Source organism: Electrophorus electricus, chromosome 20 (assembly GCF_041902795.1).
Source record: "Electrophorus electricus isolate QZ-2024a chromosome 20, ASM4190279v1, whole genome shotgun sequence".
Lineage (NCBI taxonomy): Eukaryota > Metazoa > Chordata > Actinopteri > Gymnotiformes > Gymnotidae > Electrophorus > Electrophorus electricus.
In genome coordinates, this window is record NC_137516.1 from 17,730,001 (window position 1) to 17,748,553 (window position 18,553).

The 18,553-nt window shown below is 47.7% G+C and overlaps 1 protein-coding gene across 1 annotated transcript in view; it reads right to left on the bottom strand.

Moving 5' to 3' along the window:
• lamc1 (laminin, gamma 1) overlaps positions 1-18,553 on the bottom strand; it is a 45,641-nt gene that overhangs the window by 14,502 nt on the left and 12,586 nt on the right. Inside the window, exons 2-5 of the mRNA XM_027011351.3 lie at positions 6,644-6,948; positions 2,680-2,810; positions 744-910; positions 1-49 (exon numbers count right to left, since the gene is read on the bottom strand). The exon at positions 1-49 is cut by the window's left edge and continues 140 nt beyond it. Coding sequence (XP_026867152.2) covers positions 1-49; positions 744-910; positions 2,680-2,810; positions 6,644-6,948 — 652 coding nt within the window. The remainder of the gene's footprint in view (positions 50-743; positions 911-2,679; positions 2,811-6,643; positions 6,949-18,553) is intronic.

Here is an 18,553-nt window from a genome sequence, read left to right on the forward strand (position 1 = left end):
AGCTCTGCATCGAAGGAGCACTCGCCACTCTTCCCATTGCAGTCGCATGCTGAAAAGCACACAAACACACAGACACGTTCATCAAAGGCTCAGAGGAAGTATGTAGGCACGCCTCCCCTCATGGCTCTGTGCCATCGACCTCCTCATATACGTGGGATGCCTCGCGTATGCGCTGATGAACGCTGCACGGGTTTGCACTGCTCAGATGGGTTTCAGTCCTCCTTAGAGTGGGATCAGTCCCTACACATGTACAACACGCTCTCAGAGTTACGCCCTGATTCAGGATCAGTCGTGCCATTTTAGAACCTCGCGAGTGCAGTTGAGGGGGCAGCAGAAGCGCCGATCCTCGGTCAGGGATCGGAGCGGCGGGGGCGTGAGAGCGCTGCTCTCTGGAAGCCCGTGTTCACACGTGCACATTAGTCACGCGCTTCCAGGAAGAGCTTGCATGCAAACCAGACGATGGGGGGGGGAATCCCAAACTGATGCTCAGTCTTCACTGCTTTCTACAGACTTTTCTACCGTTCAAAAAGGTGGAAGCACTCAAACGCTGGGAAGCAGTGTTGGGAACATTGGGAAGCAGTGTTGGGAACATTGGGAAGCAGTGTTCACGTATAAGTGTTCGTGGATAAACAGCGAGTGGTATCTGTTTGAGACCCAAGATCCGGTAGCCTTAACAGTAAACAAAAGACCTGCGGCAGGTGTGTGTGTGTGTGTGTGTGTGTGTGTGTGTGTTAGGCACTCACGCAGACACTCATTGGCGTTGTCGGCCGTGGCACGTCCCCAGGGGCGGTCGTTAAAGAAGGGCTTGCACGTGCTGCAATCGTCGCCTGCCGTGTTGTGCTTGCAGTTACACACCAGCTTGTGGCGTTCGTTCTTCACACACTCGCTGGCGTGGCCGTTACACTTACACCTGCACAGGTAAGAGAGACAGGAGGTCACACGCGTATGCACACACCCACCTTGCCCGATACATGAGCACACACACAGACAGACACGTAGGCACGTACTCCCCGCTCAGGACTACATTCTTTACTGCAGTGATAAAGCGCACATAAGGAGTGTGTATGACAGTGCTGTAAGGCAGGAGATCGGCCCCACACGCGACTCGGAGCTGCTCAAACACTTCCCACTAGCACCAATACAGCCTGGTTAAACACCTGCAAATTCCACCCCTATGGAAATACTTATTTACTTCTCCAATACTGCATATCATGAATTAATTAATTGTCAGAATAAAGGCTTTCACATTATTGATTTACATATACATTTTGTTATTGCAGAAAACTCAATGAACTCAGAAGACAAAATGGGCTCCAACATATCACATCTGTTTTGATTGTGTGCAGGGAGTGACCAGTCTCAGTATGTGAGGGCCTGGACCAAATCATAGCAATCACACGACCCAACAGGCCGGCCCTTAACCACATCACATAAAAGGTTACCCAGCATGCCACTGTGATCTGTAACAGTCCGGCTGGAATACTGCATCAATGCTCACAATCAGAGCCCTGCACTCCACATAGGAAGCGCACTAAAGCAGGCCCTCCATCTGTGGAGACCGGCCCCTCCGGGGAGCACAACGGGGCCAGCTCCCTCCCATCGCCACGTGACCCAGGCAACGTGATCTCCTCCGACTCTCCAAGTCAAGCAGACAGTGCTTCTTTAGCTGTTTAAAGCAGGCAAGTGACACACTGGGTGTAGGGGTGCATGAGCCAACTGGTGTAATCCGTCTGCGTCACACGTGCGCGCGCGCACACACACACACACACACACACACACACACATACGTCCAGCCGGGTGTATTCCACATTCTCCATAATCCTGCTCTTCCAGGCAGGAATGTCAAGAATGTGAACTGTGTAATGGCAAAATGTGCTTCACATTTCAAACAGAACTCTGTGCGTGCGTGTGTGTGCGTGCGTGTGGAGCAGAGCAGGAGATTGTCACCAGGCCTTTCCCAACCACGCAAAACACACAATCCTTATGCAACACACTAATGTCTCATCAAGTGTCTGGAAGTAGAAACACAAAAAGGTGGAGTTTTGCGCTCACCAGACTCCACAGGCTGACAGGCAGGCAGCTTCCCATCAGCTGTACCAAATATTCTCTAAACCCTGTCCCGACTGGACAGGTCGGCTGGTGATAGGCACAGGTGATGGGCTGTGCCAGACCCACTGAGCCACTGTTATGCCTGCAGTTGACAACGGGAATTTAGAGCCCCTGGTGCCTGGAAGTCACACCAAGTTAAAATTGTTCATTTTAACTTGTCATTGTTGGAGAGGCTTTGTGTCTGCTAGACATAAAAAGTTGTACATCTATTGCACATGCGCGCGCGCGCACACACACGCCTGAAGCAGGCCCGAGTGCACACGGGCCTCACGTAGAGAGCAGGCTTCAACCCCTAGTACACATTTTTTTTCAAATGTGTTCGTGAGAGACTCTTTCACAACAGCTTCCATGATGAACTGATTTTCTCTCTCTTTCTCTCTCTCTCTCCCTCCCTCCCCCCCCCTCTCTCTCTCACTCACATGTATAGTGTATTAGTTTTTGAAATTACCACATCAAAAAAGTTATTTTAACACCTTTAATGTGCACACAGAACACAGAGACCAAAGCTGTGTCATGGTGTTCACTGACCAACACAAACAAACAAACCCAAACAACCATTATCCCCCTTACCTTCCGCCCACGGCGAAGTCAGAGATGGCGTAGTAGTAGGACTTTAGGACCTTGGGGTCGTTGAAGACCTCGTCGCCGAAGGTGTTCAGTCTGTTCAGGGTCACTCGGATATCCGTGGCAGTCACCCAGTCCTGAGAACATCAGAGGGAGAGCAGTAACGTCAGAGAGCTGCTGGCCTTCAGATCTTAAGACGAGGCAGACCTCCTCCATACGGCACGTGTGTGCGGAGAGGCAGGGCAAAGTCAACCAGAGATTACGGAGCTGACGGGCAGACACGTTTATTGACACATTTAGATTCTAGTGAAATCCTTATCAGATGAGAGGAGAAGTGACATTGTGCAATGAGGGACTATGTTCTGTCTTCTGCCTCTGTGGAAATGTTCAAAGGAAAACAACTACACAGCTGTCTTCTAAAGCAGAACGCAAGGTGTCCTGGAACCAGCAGAGTAAAACACGCAAATATGCAGATTGCAAACAAATGACTTAAATGGGAAAAGGATGAACACAAAAAAGTGCTGTGTATCTGAAGACTGTTAACATCTGCCACAGGGCCGTTTGTTGAAATGACTAGATGGTGTTTGGATACCAAATGCAAAAAAAACCCCTAAAATCTGATTTTACTACAACTGAAAGAAAACATAACAGCATTTAAAGAACATTCCAAAAGAGGACATTTTATATTAAAGAATGAAGAATAAAGAATGAATGAAAATGTTCTCAGGTTATAGGAACAGCCTAGTTATTTTTAGATTCCCCAACATGGCCTAGAAAAGTTCACTACCAAATCTATCCAGAAGAAAATCTGTCCAAATTACACAGTGTAGCTAGCACTCCGCAGTAAAACGCCCCCAAGACACCCTGACTCCTTATCCACAGCAGCCGTGATTCAGTGTTGGTCCTCGGGGAATACTGCTAAATCCTGTACAATTCTCCACTCCTCCTTTATGCAAACACTCGCACGCATGCTCACAAATGCATGATCACAAACAGATGCACGAGTAAGCACACACACGTATTTTAAATAAGCCCTTCGTACACTGATAGGAGCAATATTAATAATGTTACAGCATCCTGGGAGAAGAAGCCAGCCCACGGGGACAGGAAGTCGCCCCACAGGAAGTCGCCCCGCCAGTCTGCAGCAGTCTCTGGGCTTGCTTCCAGCTGCGCAGGGCGTGATGTACAAATGATGGCTCCTACAGATGCGCAGCCTGTGCTAAATATCCCCATCGTGACATGATTTACTGTGCGGGCCACAACTGTGGGTTTCAACCTTCCATTTGTTAGCTGTCAACATCATGGCACTGAAAGAAAAAAAACGTGGGTGGAAACGTGAAGATAAATGTTCCAGAAAAGTTCCACTGCGGCTGCTACTTCGGAATAAGCTCTGTCGAACCCCCTTCAACCCTTACAGGTGATGAAAGCTTTGCCACAATGTTTTCCAAAAGGTGCCAATCACCTGCAGTTGTCAATTGTTAAAATGCCAAAAGGCATCACTGGGTTTCACGCTGCAGCTAATCGAGGCGCATCTTCCCTCCCATAACCAACAGTAGCACATACGATCATCTACAAAGACGTCACCATCTAGAAACGCGATAAGGTGGGCAGGTCCTCCTTCATGGTCTCGCCATCCTGTTACACTTTGTGTAAACGCTGATCACAGCTGAAGGTACAAGGGGTTAAGAACGAAGTCAAGAGGTCAAACTTTCAGCGCGGCCTTCACTCACCGCGCCCCGCCGTCAAAGAGCAGACAGCACCGTCACATGACACCACAGAAAGGGATCCATTCCTAAAAAAAGAGGTTTGGCCTCGGGTATAAATAGCTTAATGGCACACGAGTCAGCTAATATGGAAGTATCCGGCGAGGAGGCTAAATCTGTCCATTCTGTGGCGGTAGAGTGGTATGCGTTACAAAACATGCCTTTCTGTACGAAGAACACGCCGTACCTGAGCCGGAGAAGAGAGTCATAACAACAACAAGTTGTCACGTTTGACGGATAAGGTTTAGGATTTTCACAAAGCCAACAACAACATAACCAGAGCGGTATTACGCTAATGATAGGCAGGCAGCATAACGACAGATGTTCCACTTGAGTGTATGATACCATGAAGCAGCGCCCTTCAAAACAGTCTTTATCATATAAAATTACATAATCAAAATTACTGCCAGATGATTTCACAATCACACAGATTGTTTTCACACCAAACGCCACAATTTGCACACACACACACACACACACACACACACACACACACACACACACACACACACACACACACACACACACACACACACACACACACACACACACACACACACACTTCCAGCTGTGCTTGCACTCTGCCAAATCTTGGGAAACCTGGGGGCGTCACAACAGCGACATGTTGGAAGTCTTGGACGCGGTCAGCGAGTGTGGGTCTCCTGTGCTCCGCTTCACCTGACTGTGGGTGGACCCCTCCCTAGATTCCCTGCACCCACTCCACCTACAGGCCGCTCTTACTTGCCCTTCACCTCCACCTCTGACCTGACCCCACCTCCTGCCCGGCAGACCTCCTCCTGTTCCGAAGGTGAACCGCAGTTCCTTGCATCTTTACCGCCAGACATGACGCACGTCTGGCCAGACGTGCAGATGTGGTTCTGACTCACCGTTACTGTCCTCGCCTCTGTACCCGGCCTGAATGCTGACGGGCATGTAAACGGACACGGTGTTCATCGCAGCGTCTCGGGAGGACACGCGGCAGTCACAGACAGCCTTAACGTCAATACAGATTTATTACCGTCCTGACTGAGCTCTTAGCAAGAAACGTTATATTCCCCAAACTCCACTCTCTTCACATGCTCGGAGCTCTGGATTGTTTGTCTCATCACAAAAGTCTAAGTTGCGCAATCTGGCTAAAGACTACAGGGAGCACGGCTGGGAGAGCTCAGGCTAGTTGCTAAGGGACTGTTGCTGTGGCGTGAGAGGGGGAGAATTTTCTACAAATCCGGATGTTTGTGTTGCGCTGTAACACAAACCCTATTCGGGCGGGACTGAATTTACACGGTTCTGGGCCAATTTCTTCGTTTCCAGGTGTTTCTCTGGGATTTTATTTCCTTCTGGATCAGCCATGCCAGAGTTTTTCTCCCTCCTCACAGGCAGATTTTCCTACTGTTACCTACTGAACTCAGCGTTCAGCTGATGATCTCAGTAGTGTCCGGATACAACATCCATCATTTTCCAGACATATGGCGCCTCATGTTGGGTTTGACCACTACTACGAGTCTCCTAGCATTCAGATCGACCAGAGACCCTCCAAAACAAGAGAGGTGTCAAATGCCTCATTACAAACTCCCCTCTAACAAAATGATTTAAGGAAATGCCAGTGATCTGACTGATCATTTAAAGAAAACTAACTAAAAGTTATTCATTATGGTCACCTTTCATCAACTTTGACTAGTTTTAATTTTCTTTCTCCCCATGATGATGCTCTCGCAGGAGAGAAGTCAAGCTGTTACCACCCAGACCAAACAAATGGCTGAGTGACTACTACAGAGTCCATTTTTCGCTCTGTGATGTGGAAAGAGTTGGCTATCTGGGGGAGGGTCACTGATACCAGTTCTCGGAGACTAAATACAGCACCCAGCAGCCGTCAAACGCTGGCCATCTGTATGGAAAACCATGGGCATGTGTGCTCAGACAGGCCTAAAATTATCAGACAACTGCTGTGTTTGGCAAAAACAGTACATAATTAATTTTTTCTTTGTAATTCAGCCTCACCGGCTCTTCCTTAAAGAGAAAAGCCCAAGCCCGACCAATCCACATGCAAGTAACATCGAGCAGTGGCGCCTCTAAAAAAGAAAGGACCCCAGAGCCCCTTTTAAACGATGCTGTCTGATAAAGGTTATAGAAAAAGGAGGGAGGACGTGATGAGAACCCAGACTCAAATCAAACATCACCACTACAGGCAGGAAGAAGGCTCTCCGTACCTGGAGGACGGGGCTGTAGTCAAAGTTGTAGGCGCTGGGTCGGCCCTCGAGCGTGGAGAAGGCCACGTTGCCACCGGTGAGCGGTGAAATGTCGCTGAACTCGTCCGTGCACAGGGCCTGCTGCTCGTCCTCGTGCGTGCGGATGAAGCCGCGGTTCATCTTGCCGTAGGTCTTCTCGCAGGAGCCGCTGTAGTACTGGTAGGGCACCCAGGGGCCGTCCTCGCGCGTGCGCTTGTAGATTGCAAAGCTCTCTGGGCGGCTGGTGTGGAACTTCAGGCGCACGTAGGTGATGTCAAAGGCCTTGCCTGCAGGAGAGGGTAGAGGAGAGAATAAAACACAATAAAATCAGCCAGTCAAAGGCACGGTGAAGCACGCACCACTAACGCTCTGCTTCACGTGCGAGTCTCTTGAGGTATCCCGGCCACACGTCTGCACGTGTAGGAACACGTTTAGCAAGTCCAAGCAAGCAAAGCATGTCTGGGAGCACCTGAGCCCATCCGCAAGGAGCGAAAGGAAACACTACGGAGAGACGCCATTTATTTTGTGAAGAAAATAACTTCATCTTTCACCAGAGCCTGGAAAGGGGGGAAGGGGGCGATTAAGCAAATATTAAGGAAATAGTCCAAGTTATGCAAAGGTAAAGACTGAAAAGAAAGACATTCACTGAGGCAGGAACAGGCCTTTCATCCAAGCTGCCTTTGGGTGCCTAGTGGAGGTTACTGTGACTACGAACACGCTCACTTTCCGGAGACCTCTGCGCATCATGTGGCCAAGGTCACAGTTCACCCAAAGTGAGAGAATGTTTAACACCTGGGTGTGGATCTGTGTTACCACCATAAAGGGGGGCCTACTTAAGGATTTGAAATGCCGGACATTTAAATGCATTTGTGCACGCAGTTCTTGGGTCAAGCTCTCGGGACACTCGGGAGCAGAATTCACGCCAGCGCGCATCCGACACGTTCTGACGGCTAATCCGGCATGTTCTGTCCAATGGCTAATCCAGCTGGAATTTGTTTTTCTAATAAGGAATGCATTGTATAAACCGTCTGTGTACTCCACACTTCCTCTGGATGTCTTCAGCTTGGCACACAAGAGTCGTAACGCGGCACTGCAGAAACGCGACCGCTAGCTCTACATGGGCAGCAGGGCCATTACAGCACCAACTAAACGTAAACTGGAAGGAGAGCACCATTTTGCACACAGTGACACTAACACAGGAGATGAACTAAAAGGATTGATGCCGGTTACTTTAAGGCTGGAAACACTCCGCCTACACAAGTGTGTGAGGACAAATGACAGTGCCTAGCGTCCAAGCACAGTTCGTTTCACGTTCCCCAGGGATGGAGCCCAATAAAGTGGTGTAAAAATGATGACGCAACGACCATTTTAAATGTGTCAGATGTTTCACTGAGGAAGCTTCGAGATCGCTAGCCTCCTTCTTAACCAGCTCAGCGTGAAAGTTCTGGGCATTCATGAACATTTTGTTCTTCTGGCGACTGACTGAATGAAGACTGCCGCTGGCGGTTCTGGGCATTGGACTCCTGTCTGAAGCTGCCCCCGCGTTCCAGCAAAACAAGACAAACGTCTGTTGGCACGGCGGAGTGGAGCCGAGCGGCTGACTAGAGAAGCACACAACAAATGCCCTTCATGGGCGTGACACAGCGGCGTGGGCTTTTCAGAGCCCTTCAGAACTGCGAGCGAGCACTCACTTTGGCACCACCGAGGGTCAGAGGGCCGGCTCAGTCCAGAGTCAGGCACCAGTGACTCAAACCGCCCCGGTAGCTTAAACTCGGCCTTAACGACATCATGGCCCCGTCACGCTCACTCCAGCTGGCGACTAACTGCAAACAGCTGCTCGGTGAGGTCTGAAAAGTTCTTTTTTTTTAGTTCTGATAAAAGGCATTCAAAAATTCAGTCCAAAAACTGCTCCGTACAATCCTGTTCTCATGGACGGATATAAACAAAAGTGAGGTAACTTAACAACTGCAGCTTCAACAATGCGGAATCTTATCAGAGCCTGGAACAGGTTTCAGCGAAAACCGCATGTCCTGCCAAAAAATGTTCACCAATGACTTTCTTCGTCGCAATCCAACAACCAGCACCTGGGAATAGCCAGGGAGAGGGACTCCGGAAGAGCAGAGGCTCGACGCGGTTATCCGCTGGACCTCGGGACTGGCCTGACAGAAGTGCTCTCCGGGGCTCCACCCCAGCTGGAATGGCACGGTGCCGAGCAGGCCGCGGAGTGAGAGTGGGCTGCCGGGATCGTTTACGCCCGGGACTCATTACACTGATGAACCTGAACCAATATGTAGACGGAGCAGACAAATGAGAAGAAAAACAACTAAAATCAATTTAATCCTTTTTTTTCCCCTCTCACCGTTTTACTCCGTAGTGCTCGGCAGTTTGTGGCTAGTCATCTGCATGGCAACAGGCTGGCATTGAAATCTCAGTGCAACTGGGTTCTCGGGGTGACAAATGCCACGGGGAGCGCTCAACCTCATTACAGCCCAAGAGCACCAGGTGAGAGGAGATTTTGTCTGGACACTAAATGCTAGAATCATGTTCAAATGCCATATGATTATATATTCAGCATGGACGTCAATATGCAAATCCCTCACGGGTGTATATTCGGCATGGATGTTAATCGACACGGACATAGAGAATAATCCAAAAACTTTCGCATTTGTCATAGTGCGAGAATAAGTCACTATCAATTAAGCTCCCCCTTCAGTAAAGCGGCTAAACGCCCACCGTGTGCAGTCCTGCAGAGAGACCAACCAATACGGAGTGTTATTGTGCAGCTGTGCCTCCTAGAGCCTCTGTACACAGTCCATCATCATCATCATTACCACCACCACGAGAATGTCCATCAGAACGCCTGCTGTACCAAACCGTCTGAGGTGTGACGTGATCCGTGGGAGAGAGCAGGGGGCTGTTTCAGCTGAGTGGAATGTGCTCCCGGGGGGATGAAAAACGCTAAAGGTACCGTCAACCCGACATGGCCGCAGGGTGATCAGAGCGAAACAAAACAACACGGAACCAAAACGTCGACGCGATGGGGTCCGTATATCAAAAACACTCATTACAAATGACATGGAGGAAACTTGGCCCTCACCACACAACCCGAGACAATCCTTAACATTTTAATGTTCAACTTTTACTCCGTCCTTCCAAAGCAGGATGTCAACTTCCTGTTCCTTGCAGTCTCTTAAAAAAAAAAGAAAAAAAGAAAAAGCAACCCTGTGTGGTTTGGCTGAACTGAACTGGTCATTACGGTTCCTAGTGTGAGTGTTATGGCAGCCTGCTGAGGTTTGTCCAGAAACCGTAAACACAGGCCTCTCAACCCAGCTGAACTGAGGCCTGCCTCTGAAAACAGCCCCGCACAGCCATAACAGAGGAGAACCTGGTTGCGTAACTGCAGAGAGATGCTAGGAAAAGTGGGAAGAAAGGCATAGTGGATTCTGTCAGAAACAGTTTGGTCACAGAGACAAACTCGCGTCTCCAACGAGGCTAAGCGGCGTGGAAATAACGCAGACAAACATGTGCGGAGCATCTATAGCCTTATTCGTCAAGGCCGAGTGAAGACACACAGCTGCTGCCTTTCCTGAGAATGCGGCCGTCGTAAATCCGCCCGGCGAGGAAGCAGACGCGGCATTAGAGTCCTGAGAACAGCTCTGCGTCTGCTTTCCCAACGCCATCATGGCTTTGTTGTCCTCAACTGCCAGAAAGTTTCCAAACCACCACTTATAACCACTTTACACTGGATGTGCGTACTCTAGCGCGAGGAACGCGAGAGGCCTGCGAGTCCCAAGAGAGAGCAACAGGTTCAGACCTGAGACCTCATGATGCAAGATAACGGTTGAATGTGTCAACAGGAGCTCGGTGCCATGCAGTTTCTTCGCGAGTGAGCAGACTGCTAAACTCTGCTGACACACGTCACAGAGCTGTGCTTTAAAGTCCTGCTTCCAGAGTCTGATTTGAGGGACAGAAACCCAACACACCGTGGAAAGACATTTGTTTGTCTCTAATAAGGGAAGACTAACAACAAAGGCCTCGTGGGACTTGTTCATGCTACATGGAAATCAGGAAGTGAAAATGCTTGGTTTTGGCCTTGAAATGTGCCAGAACTACTCATCTGTGTGCTCAAGTGGACCAGGAGGAGTGACCCAAGAGGCCGTTTAAAAAGAAAAACCTGTCTTAGCTCACAAAACGCATTGCACGTTCAAAAAGAGGTAGCCAACACTACCACTGAAGATGCACATGAAATTAATACAATTTTTTAAAGGGTTGTTACTTAGACCTAAAATGATTTTTCCGGTGAGAGTCCTCACTGCTTGAAATGTAGTCCGCGACAAGGCCTCGAGATGAGGCTCCCTAATTGAAAACACACACACAGTCTTCTCATTGAAAGAAGAGCTTAGCGTTTCTCTCCATTCAGGAGAGCATGGGTGAGGTCCACCTTTCTGACTCCAGAAATTCCTTTGAGCTTTGGGGTTACAAGCTTTCCCAAAGGGTGGGGCTTGTTGCCGTTGGCCGTGCGATGAATTCACGCCTTTCAGATCACCTTGAAAGCACGTCAGAGCCATTCAAAGGCGGTAAATCTTGGGTTGAGCTGCAGCTCTGCTGAGACAAAGAACTGACCAACAAGGCAGCCAAACAAACAGACACATCAGGCCCCCCCTGGGAGCGGGGGCAGGGGAGAAGGTAAATCCCCCCGTGATGTTTACTGGAGGAGGACTCGCTGAGAGAAAACCCCAAAACAAATAGTTTTACCGTCGTGTGGATGTGGAAACAGTGATCTGCCAAATAGTGTTCGGCTGGAGAAGGGGACAGTTTTTTTTTTTTTTTGATAATGTCAAAATATTTGCCATTACTGTACTTCCTGCTAGAACAAAGCAGCTTAAATAAAACTCCATCCTGCATTTCTAGACTCCGCAATCGCCCACATCAAAAGAGCCCCCCCCTCCCCACACACACACACACACAATCCCCCCCCCACAGACGCACAGTATCATGCATGCACCCTGCAGTGACTTCACAGGTGAGCTACAGACACAACAGGGAGAAGACTTCTCAGGTAGCTTCTGCACACCTGAATTCAGGAAAGCGTTTTACCGAGAACTCAACGCCAAGCAAACAGAAGTCGCCATCCAAATGTTTTATGCTTCGTCTTAGCTAAGAAACTACAGAATAATCATTCAAATTACCATCAGATGTGAATAGTTCTGCAAAGAGAGACTACTGAAATTCCAAATCAAATCTTGCTGTAATAAACACACCACCATTACAACACCCTTAGCGAGCAGCCAGCACTTTTTTGTAATTTCAACTGTGATGGAGGTATGCGTTTACTGGTATGGAGCGGCGCCAACCCAGTGAAGTAACACTGGGAGCCTGGGTCTTGTCCTGCACCTTGCACACTCTTTCAATCTTGAGCACAGCCTGGGGAGAACAGGGAAGCAAGTAACACACACACGTGCTCGCACACATACATACGCGCGCTCGCACACGCTTCGAGGCAAGGAAAGTCCCCAAGGGGGAAGAGCAGGATTAGGGGGCGCTGTGAAAATCGTCGGCTATCCAGTGGGAAAGTCTCCACCCATCTCCTCAGCCCAATTAATTTTTCTCCCATGACCTCACCGCATTCTTCTCCGCGGAACGAACAATCACGGCTTTGACTTTTTAACGCGTGGGCATGACCACGCTCACCGTCTGACTGTCGTCCATCTGGGGGGATATGCAGAACATCTGCTGGAGTCCACACTCCCACAGAACACAGCCCTCGCTACGGACCACCGCGAGCCCCCCCAGGAAGCGTAGGCTCCTCCCACCAGCTAAAGAATCGCAGTTGCCATGCCTTCGTATGAAAGGTTTGACTACCCATCTTACAGACGGCAATGAAAGAGACAAGCCCAACAGCTGTCTGCAGTGGTGTCCCGATGTCTTGGAAATTCTGTAACTCTTTCCCAGGGGAAGTACTTCCTTTACGGAGTAACTTTGGCATGAACAGCGTGGATGCCATGGATACTTTTCACCTTTGCACATCATCCACTTAATACAGAGTCCTGGCAACAGACGTGCCAATTTTAACCTGTAACACACCAACACACACACACACACACGGGAGGACCAGCACTCCAAAACACCCCGGACACCAGTTCCCTTTCAGACGCTGGAAGCATGCAGACACTATGATGTTCACCTTCCAAGAAATGCAGCTTGTCCAGATTAAATATGGGAAAACACAGAGGTTTCATTGGGAGACTGAGAGCAGAGGAGGAGTGCAGAGAGGTGCGCATTACCAGGGAGGAATGCGAAGAATGTGCCGGAATACATCGCCAGAGAAGAGCCGATAGCCCTTCACTAAACGCCATGGATGAGGGACAGCTTTTCATGGGGGAATTAAGAAGGGAGGAGTGCCCCTCTTCTCTCCCCTCCTCTCTTTCAGCTACCCTGTTAATAGGCCACATAATTAAGGACGTACATATTCACAAAGTCAAATGGCTCTGCTCCAACTCAAACTAAAAGCGGGAAGTTGCAGATTATCTAGAGGAATAAACCCTTCTGGAGTTGTCGGATTTTACGCCCGCTCCTTAATCTCTCCGAGTATCTCACGCGTTTGTCCGGAGGAAGCCTCATTCTTTTCTCAGCCTAAACACGGCAGTCTCTTCGCAGCTTTTGTATTTGCCTGGTCTTTTAGGAGTCAGAAGCGTTGAGGTGCTGAGTGTTGGGGTGGGTGGGTGAGTCGGAGGTGGGACGGGACTGGGAGCAGCGGTGTGAGAATCCATCATGACCACGACTGACATCAAACTGAGTGTTGGGGGTTAACACACAGCTTGGCAGATCTCAGAAAAGTCAAGTGCATTTATTAGAATAATTCACAATCAGTTCTCAGTTAAAGGTTTCACGCAGGCTGAACGTACAAGGAATTTGGGCACCAAGGGCAGGACCACCTCAACACACACACACTCTCTCACACACTCTCTCTCACACACACACACACACACTCTCACACACACACACACTCTCACTCTCACACACACACACACTCTCACTCTCACACACACACACACACACACACACACACACACACAGCAGCTGATGGCGTTATGGCGGCCTTCTCCGTAAAGCGTGGCATGGGGGTGATACTGCCATCTCTGCGGTTAGACCCACCAGCGTAAGTTCTCCCACCTCTACCGTTACACCCACTGTGACACGCCTTTAAAGGACAACACTACTGTTTCTGCTTCGGTTTGAATAATACGCGAATAAACCGTTTGCTTTAACCTCCCTTATGCTCACTGTACATCATATGCAACATATACTTGCTTTAAAATACACACAAAAAAAGGAAAATAATGAGAAATAATCACAACATTCAGCCACTCATTCAGTAAGAAGCTAATCAATAACCACTGATACTGGATGTTAAAGCTGGTGTTCATCACAAAAATCTGATCAAATCACCTCTGAATCGCTTGTTTTAAATTTGCATTCATTTTTGATGACACCATTCAATTGTCCCAAAGAGGCCAGCCATAGGGCCCTAGCGTGCGTCACATCCTGATCACATGCGCGCACACACACACACACACACACACACACACACACACACACACACACACACACACACACACACACACACACACACACACACACACACACACACACACACACACAAAGCTACAACCCCTCAGAAACCACATCACAGGCCAGTCACAGACGAGTCTTTGTGGAAGACTAGTCATAACAATGGCCTTTTCTGCTCGGTGCATCACCACACATGCTGGTAATCTGTTCTATCTGAGGATCTCCGTGCCGAAGAGTCCGGTCTCATCCCATCCAGGATTATAAATAGGTAACAAAACTTCACGTGCGTTATAGTTGGTCTGAGAACACATTGTTCTGGGAAGCCAAATGAAACGCTCCCCTCAAACAGTGTGCAAGGTTTACACACAACAAAGATTAGTTTCTCTTTCTTTTTTAATGTTTTGCTTTGTACTATTGTTTTAGCTATTTACAAATGTTCTAGGTATCTTTGTATAAAAGCACCTATTGTGACTGATGAAGTTGTGAAGTTCTCTGTGCCATTAGGAGTCACAAAATGCATCTGCCGAATGATTACATTTTGAAATATTTTGATGGCTCCGTATTTGGAAGCATTTAAAATTTACTTAATTTATTAGAAAGTTTTTTTTTTTTGATTACCTGTGGACAAATAAAAATTTTACTGGATGTACTTTTAGATACAATGCAGACAAAAACAGTATTAAATAGTGCAGACAATAACAGTGTAAAATAAATATTCATTTAAGTTCAGCAATTTTGTTCTCATTTGTTATTATAAAATGTTTAATAATAAGATGCAAAAAACCACCACCGCAATGCCAGTATTACATATCGGCCATCTGCCTCCTGGCTCTCCAAGTATCGTCATCAGCAATCGCGAGACCGATATCGGCCAACCACTAGTGGTGACGAGACCAGCCACTAAAGCGTGACCTTGTGCTTGCGCTTCTGCTCACACCCTGTAATATTCTACTATTCTCTGCTTCAGAAACACCCTGACCGACCAAGCCATGAGCTTCCATTTTAATTGCGCAAAGCAAAACATAGTGACCCTACGTATCAAGTGCTTAATTCCTTATGGTTTTGAATTATTGTAAAACAGAGTTAGTCGTGAGCTTAAGTCAAGTTTGCATCTTCAAGTTTGGTTTACCCCAAATGAAAAGCTGTCCGAATCCATTCTGCAACCTTGGGCTACAGCTACAGACTGAATATGCTATGTGTGTGGGTTCGTGGGGCTGTGTGGGGGATTCGTGGTTGCTGCTGGACAGTCCTTTCCACAGGTCAGACCCTACAGCCCAACAGTAACCACCTTAAGAACCACACAAGTTATCTGCCTCACTAAACAGTGCCAACATGGTTAGCAAATAGTGTGCTCACAGTGAACGCAAACACTGTATGGAGGAATCGGCCCTTAAACTGGATCCAGTCTGGGCTTGCACACACAGGAGTTAATGATGAACTAATATCACGCTCACAGTGGCACTGGGAATAATCTATAGTGTAGGGTGGGGTGGGAGAGCCCGTGTACCCTACTACCCTACAATTACTTTGCTGTTCATTAACCTCAAGCTCTCTTTTTGCATGCGAGGGCCTCTTTCCAAACCAGCAAGCATCCAGTTCCGCTTCCAGAACACAGTGTGAATTTGAACTTGTAAGCAGTGCGTTTGTGCCAAGGTTAAACACATTCAGTATGCTCCTCGGATTGCAACAAACAGATTCTTTCTTTGGAAGAAAGTTTTTCCACCATCAAGCGAGGGCTAAGGATACGTTAACAGTGGTGCTCAACACGGGACAGCTGAAACAACAGGCGCTGAAGTCCCGTCAAACTTGACATTGGGATCGTCTCCTTAAATAGCACTTCCGACTCTGCGGGCAGATGGTATTTTTTTTGGGGGGGGAGGGTTTGCACCAGAGATTCTCCATTTCAAGTCTTAAACTCTGTCCAGCCTAAACCTTCCCATTTCCCAGGGTTTTATCGTCACTTCAGAACGTGTCGTAAAATTTGCAGATCTTCGTCCCATGTATGCTGGTACATGACCAAGAACCACTGACCCATGACTTCCAATCCTTCCCATCCATTTCCTGGAATTCCTGACAAAAACTCATGTCCTTCAGAGTTCAGCTAGAGTTCTCATTCCAAACTCTTCTTACACGGCTCCAGGCACTCCTGCTGTAATCCCACATCATAGGCTTCCGTCAGCCCCACAGCTACCAGGCTCACTCTGCACCCACGTCTTGCGTGCACTCTTGGGTCTTTAGACTCCGAGCTGTCCTTACTACAATCTCTCTCTTCAAGTCCGTCTCCTCTCCTCTCTTCTCTTCTCTTTCACAATTTTTTCATGCTCCTTCTCGGCGCAGCTGATGTTATGGTATCTGTTTGTGTTGTGGGCCTTTAGTATGAGGAGGGCACCACAGAAATCAAAATTATTGTTATTATTATTGACGACGACGATGATGGAGTAGATCGTCCAAGAGCAGGATGAGATTGGCGAGAGTTTACAGTTCTTTGTTCTTTTCTGAGTAGTCCAATACACATTTGCATGCTTTTCAAATGGCTGCAATAAACCAATTCAGTATAAATCTGCTGTAATGGAGTCTTATGTACAAAGCTCAGCCGATCCCCCAGCGTTAAATTAACACATCCAGCATTTATTTAGTGGTGAAGTTTATGTGCAGATGGTCCAAGTAAATGCCGTCAGAGCTGATTCAGCAACAAAGGATGTGTTCATTCGACACCAGTGTTTACGGGGGAGTGGATCTGAATGGAGAGGAGCAGCACTTATCAAGGTCGTTTTCCCCTCCCTGTGAAGCTGGCGTCAAAGTGTGTAAACATCTGGTGAAGGCTGCAGCAGTACAGTGTCCTGACACAAAAGACTACGCGGGATGAGTCATTTGGCGAGTGGCAAACCAGTGCCCTGGCTGGGCTCATTCTCCGTAATTCTGTTCAGACGCGCATTTACGGCATCAAACCACTTTGGCACAAGCGCCACAGACGCCGTACTCAGGAGCCACCCTGGTTGGGCTTTCCATCAGCCTGTCCCCTCAAAGCCAAAAGGTACACGCAAGGTCCCTGCAGCTCGGGGGAGGAGCGTTGCACAGCGGTGACTGGCGGGTCACCGGCCCGCAGATGGGCACACGTCGGCAAACCCTGATAACGAGCACGTTAAATAAGAAAGAGACACAGTTCCTGCTGACGTCTAAAGGACGTAATTGCAATTTTCAAAAGGTCCTTTCCAAGAGCAATAAGAAAGGGGACATCTCACTTTAATGGACTTTAAGATTGTCATCACAGGAGCATGTTGACTGGCTTTGTTTAGTCTGAACCTGCATGTGGTAAAAGAAGGAAGGACACACCAGCCTGAATGGCACTGAATGTTAAAATGATTCATTCACCTTAGACTTTAATTCTGATCATTAGAACAATACACAATAATGGAAATTAAGAACCAGAAATCAGTTAGTCCTGTGCACCAAAAGTGTCATCCATCTCCGTAGTTGTTTGTAATTAAGAACACACACACAAATTATATATATATATATATATATATATATATATATATATATATATATATATATATATATATATATATATTTGTATTTTAACTCATTAAGTTCTAAGAATAAAGATTACCTATTACTTAAGTATTAAGTCATTAAAACATTTTAAATAAAAAATGTTTTCATGCTTGCAGGCTTTAGAGGGACCACAAAACTAGCCAATATAGCCACTGTCAGCAGTATTTCTCCAGAACATCAGGGAATAACATTCTGTTATTGTACATTTTAATATTTCTTGTGAAAAATACTGTCATGCTTAAAAATATATAACCATCACCCACAGAATAAAGGCATTGACAAACACAAACGAGCTGAACTTAATCGCGTATAATGCAAATAATTTCATCCTCCACAGGCCACACCAAGGAAAGCTTACTGCTAAAACTAGGGACAAATACCAAACATCAGATCTGCACTGTGGTAGCTTGATATATATATAGACTAATTTCAGTTACTTTGTTTATATGGCCGTTGGCGACGGGTTGCCAGTTCTAAGCTTGGCTCAGATGAGTTTGCTAAGCACGGTGATGATGATGATGATGATGACGATGATGACGGAGTCTGCAGCATGGGCCACGACAGAACGAAGCCCCCAGTGGCCTCTCAAACCACCTGACCCTAAAGGCTTGGCCGTTAATTGGAATGACGTCATCTGATGGTGCTAAATGCCGCTCGGAGTGCACAGACAGTTCTGTGACAGGTGTGGGAGCTGAAGCAAGGCTGGACACACCGAGGAAGAAGTCCACTCCTGCCTCATGACATTAAAGAGCTACAGGATATGAC